A 4,667-nucleotide genomic window follows, 5' to 3' on the forward strand; every position below is an offset into this window, starting at 1 on the left:
GGGGGGGGGGGAAGAACTGCAGTCCCTGGAGCAGGAGCTACAAGCAGTTGTGAACTTTTTGACATTGATGTTGGGACTCGAACTCTGATCCTCTGAAAGAGCAGGAAGTGCTCATAGCTGTGAGCCATTTTTCAGTCCCTTGAGAGCTGAGTTTTCTTCAGGCTGTTGGAATCTAGCCTTAGGTTTACTCTGGAGAAATAAAGAATCCTGCTGGAAGCCAGACATAGCCAGCGCTTTGGAGGCAGAGGCAGGTGGATCTCTGAGTTTGAGGCTAGCCTTATCTACAAAGTTAGTTCCAGGACAGCCAGGACTATACAAAGAAACCCTGTCTTGAAAAAAACTAACCAACCAACCAACAAAAAACCTGCAAGAAATAAAACAAAAAACCAAAAAGAATCCTGCTGAGAGGGCTGTGTCCTTAGAAGCTGACAGTCTTCCTGTTCTTTAGCATTGCCATGTAACATTCATTTCTACTCATGATTTCCACATTGATTGTAGTATTTGATGAGAAAAAAAAACCTCTGTTTGGACAACTGAAGAAGTACCCTGAGAAGCTTGTTATCCACTGCAAAGACCTGCGGGTGCTCCACTTCTGTCTGAGGTACACAAAGGAGGAGGAAGTCAAAAGGGTAACTAGCTGCATGTGTTTTTAGGTTTTTCCCATCAGGCTTCCCCCAGGGACTGTAGGCTGGCTTATATTGCCTGAAGTGGGAAGGGAGCCTTTCACTTTGTGAAGCTGAAACCAGCTGTAATTTCATTAGATTCATGTGGGCAAGCGTGACTGTGCTTCTCTGAGCCCTCCAGTTCATAGTGCTGGCCACCTAGAAGCACTTCAGGCTGGGAAGTGATGAGTTAGGTAAGGGTCCGTTGGGGAGTGCTCAGGCTGGTCCTCGTCCTGACAGTCTGTGTAAAGCAGGAGCTCTGCCTTCCAACTCATAAGAGTCGGTGTGCTTACCTCTACAAGGTAGCACTTGTGTATGGACCTAGGAACACGGGTCACCAGGTGCACCTTGAAGTTTTAGCATCGTATCCTGGTGGTCACAGTAAGTTGCAGTCAGGAATGGCTGTACCCGTTTGCTGCAGTTCATTATAGTTTCTTAGGTTTTTCTTGTCAAGACAGTGAAGGTCTTGCCCCTCTCATAGTGCTCACATTAGGGAAAGCGCAACAAGAAGCCAGTTTGCTTTTACTGTCTTATCTGCAGTGAATTATGCACGCTGTGGGTTAATGTCCTTATTCTCTTTCAGATATATGGTAGTTCAGTTAGAGTAGGAAATGTGATTGTAGTATCTTTTCTGAGCAGGCAAAGAATGCTGTAGATGGAGAAAATTCCCCAAGAGACAAAGCATTTCCTTTTGAACAGTTATTTTAGTCGTTTATCCAAACATACTTTTTGTTAACACAGTAAACAGACAGAAAGCACAGTAGACAGATTTCTTTTTCCTTTTAAGACAAGGTCTTGTGTAGCCCAGGCTGGCCTTTCTCTGTAGCTGGGAATGACCTTGAAGCTTTGATCCTCTTCCCTCCACCTCCTGAGCTGGAACTATAGGCATATGCTGCTAGGGCTTTGTGCATGCTTAGCAAGCATACTGCTGAACCACAACCACAGTCCTTTTCCTTACTGTCTAGAGGACCCACAAGTGACTCAGCTAATGTCTTGCTTATTGTCTGATATCAGTATTTAGTCTTAGACATGTTGAATACTTGGACCTGACCTAGAGGGCCCTAATAGTTGAGATTTTCAACTCTTAGTTTTTGGAAATTAGACTGTGTTTTAACTTTTCCCTAGAAATTAAGAACTCTTAGAAAGCATGACAAAATAATGTTCTATTTTCTCTGGCACTATTCCAAGAGCTAACTTCAGCTTCAGCAAAGGGTGTGGTGTCCCAAAAGCCCTGTTAGTGTGATAGAGAACAAAGATAAGTTGACTCCTACCTTTCTTAGCATTGATTTATCAGAAGCATAACTGTATCCATTTATCCTTTCTTCTCTAGATTGTCAGTGGCATAATCCATCATACCCAGAGTCCCAAACTGCTGAAAAGGCTGTTTTTGTTTTCCTATGCAGCTGCTGTACATGACACAGGTAAGTCTTTTCTGAACTATCATTGTGGAGTAGTCAGGGGCATTTCTGTTTGGTTTTGGTTTTGTCTTTCCCTGTAACCCAAGCTGACCTCAAACTCAGGCACTTCCTCCTGTCTCAGTCTCCTGAATGCTGGCATTACTGGCAAGTATCCCCACTCCCACAAGGTTCCTTTCTTTCTACTCTCACCTGTAATCAGGAAGGGAAACCTCATCATTGTTAGTTTGTATCACTGTGGTCAAATATTTGTCAGGAAAGAGAAGAAAGATTTATTTTGGCTCACCATTTGAGAGGGTTCAGTTCATGTTTTCTTGACCCATGTACTTGATGTGAAGGCCCCTGGACTTCACATCAAGGTGAAGGACGTGGAATAGAAAAAGAAGGGAACAGAAAGCAGACAGAACCTTCAGAGACCTGCTCCCTCAGAGATTTCTATGACTTGCTTCCTCCAGGAATGCCTAATTTCCCAAAGTATCTGCATCCATCCTGTCTTAGGGTTATTAGTGCTGTGATGAAACACCAGGACCAAAAGCAAGCTGGGGGAAAGGGGCTTTTTTGGCTTACACTTCCACATTGTAGTCCACCATTGAAGGAAGTCAGGACAAGAACTTAAACAGCAATGGAACCTGGAGGCAGGAGCTGATGTAGAGGCCATGGAGAGATGCTGCTTACTGGTTTGATTCTCATGGCTTGCTCAGCCTGCTTTCTTATAAAACCCAGGACCTCCAGCCTGGGATGGCACCACCCACAAGAGCTGGGCTCTCCCCCATCAATCACTGATTACGAAAATGCCTTATAGGCTTGCCTACAGTCTAGTCTTTTCTTAAATATTTATTTATTATGTGTATGTGAGTACACACTGTAGCTGTACAGATAGTTGTGAGCCTTCATCTAGTTGTTGGGAGTTGACTTTTAGGACCTTTGCTCGCTCCGGTCGACCCTGCTCTCTCAGTTCCTGCTCGCTCCAGCCCAAAGATCTATTTATCATTATAAATAAATACACTGTAGCTGTCTTCAGTCGCACCAGAAGAAGGCGTCAGATCTCATTACGGGTGGTTGTGAGCCACCATGTAGTTGCTGGGATTTGAACACAGGACCTTTGGAAAAGCAGTCGGTGCTCTTAGCCGCTGAGCCATCTCACCAGCCCTACAGCTTAGTCTTATGGATGCATTTTCTCAGTTGAGCTTCCTTCCTTTCAGATGACTCTAGCTTGTGTCAAACTGACATAAAGTTATCTAGCATACCCCCAAATAACAGCATATTTGGGTTCAAGCATTCAGTGCATGCTTCATTTAGAGCTTTCCTTTTTTCTTTTTTTTTTCCTGTGATCTTTCCTTAACATACCTTTTAGGTCTGTTTGCTTTCGTGTTGCACTGAGTTGTTTTATGGTTACTTCTTATGAAAAGTAAAATGGGGTTAGAGAGGTGGCTTGGTAGCCAAAGTGCTCCCTGTGGCACTCGGTGGCAGGCACAAAGGCTTGAGTGTGAACCCCTGGTATCCATGTAAAAGACAGGTGCAGTGGTGCTTTTACAACTGGGGCACAAGGGGCAGAAAAGGGCGGATTGTGGGAGCTTCCTGGCCAGCCAGTCTTGCTCAGAGCAAAGTCTAGATTTAGTAAGGGACCCTGTCTCAAAGATAAGTTCGAGAGCAGTAGAGGAAGACACCTGGTGCCAACATCTGGCATCCACATGTGCATGCATAGGTCAGTACACACACAGATGAATTTTAATTTTTCTGAATTAAATTTAAAAATGGTGAAATCAGTATTATACTGGAAGTTTGAAACTAATCAAAAAAAATTTGAGCTGGAGAGATGGTTCAGCAGATAAGAGGACTGGCTGCTCTTCCAGAGGTCCTGAGTTCAATTCTCAGCAACCATAGAGTGCTCAAAACCATCTGTAATGGGATCTGATGCTCTCTTCTGATGTGCCAGTGACAGTGTACTCATACATTAAAAAAACAAAACAAAACAAAACAAAACATTGAGACAATTTAAAATAACCCTATTTGTCTCTTGAGTTCTTTTTTTCTTGAGTTTTTATACTCAAGAAATACACTTGACTTTATTTAAGATTCTAGAGTATTCTAGAGGATGCTTTATTTAAAATTCTAGAGGAAGTGGGTACTTAGTGATCCTGGCTCCCATGTCAGAGACGTCTGGCTGGCTTGTTTAAGAGCACATAGAAAGATTTTGAACTGCACCAACCACTGATTTAGTAAACATCTGTTGAATGCTTCTGTGGGCCTGGTTCTGTGGAAGGTAGGGTTAAGCAGAACTAAGTCTCTCCACTCAGGGATGTAAAAACAAAAGGAAGTACAAAGACTGATGTGTTCTGCCAAGCAAGTGCCCCTTCAGTGGCAGAGGCAGTCATTTGAGGGAGTGAGCCACGCCCTGTCTAGGAGTGTCCCTGGTAAGAGCTGGCATTAGGCTTGGAGATATGCATACATTTCTGAGAGAATGTCACACTGTAGGATTTATGGATGATTTAGATGAAGGAATAAAGATTTTTGTGTCTTTCCTCAAGCACTGCCCACATTTTGTCCTTTTTCTTTCTTTTCTCTTCTTTTCTTTTTTTTTCTTTTCTTT

The 4,667-nt window shown here is 43.3% G+C and overlaps 1 protein-coding gene across 3 annotated transcripts in view; it reads left to right on the forward strand.

Annotated features, from left to right (window-relative positions):
* The window catches only part of Mtmr12 (myotubularin related protein 12), a 67,968-nt gene that overhangs the window by 30,206 nt on the left and 33,095 nt on the right, over positions 1–4,667 (forward strand). For 2 of the 3 annotated variants that reach the window (XM_031359872.1, XM_031359873.1), the window contains exons 5-6: positions 499–629; positions 1,993–2,083. In XM_031359872.1, the coding sequence (XP_031215732.1) occupies positions 499–629; positions 1,993–2,083 (222 nt within the window). Of the gene's footprint in view, positions 1–498; positions 630–1,992; positions 2,084–4,667 lie in introns of those variants that run through there. The other variant, XM_031359874.1, reaches the window with a different exon arrangement.

The sequence above is a fragment of the Mastomys coucha genome, unplaced genomic scaffold (genome assembly GCF_008632895.1).
Source record: "Mastomys coucha isolate ucsf_1 unplaced genomic scaffold, UCSF_Mcou_1 pScaffold8, whole genome shotgun sequence".
NCBI lineage: Eukaryota > Metazoa > Chordata > Mammalia > Rodentia > Muridae > Mastomys > Mastomys coucha.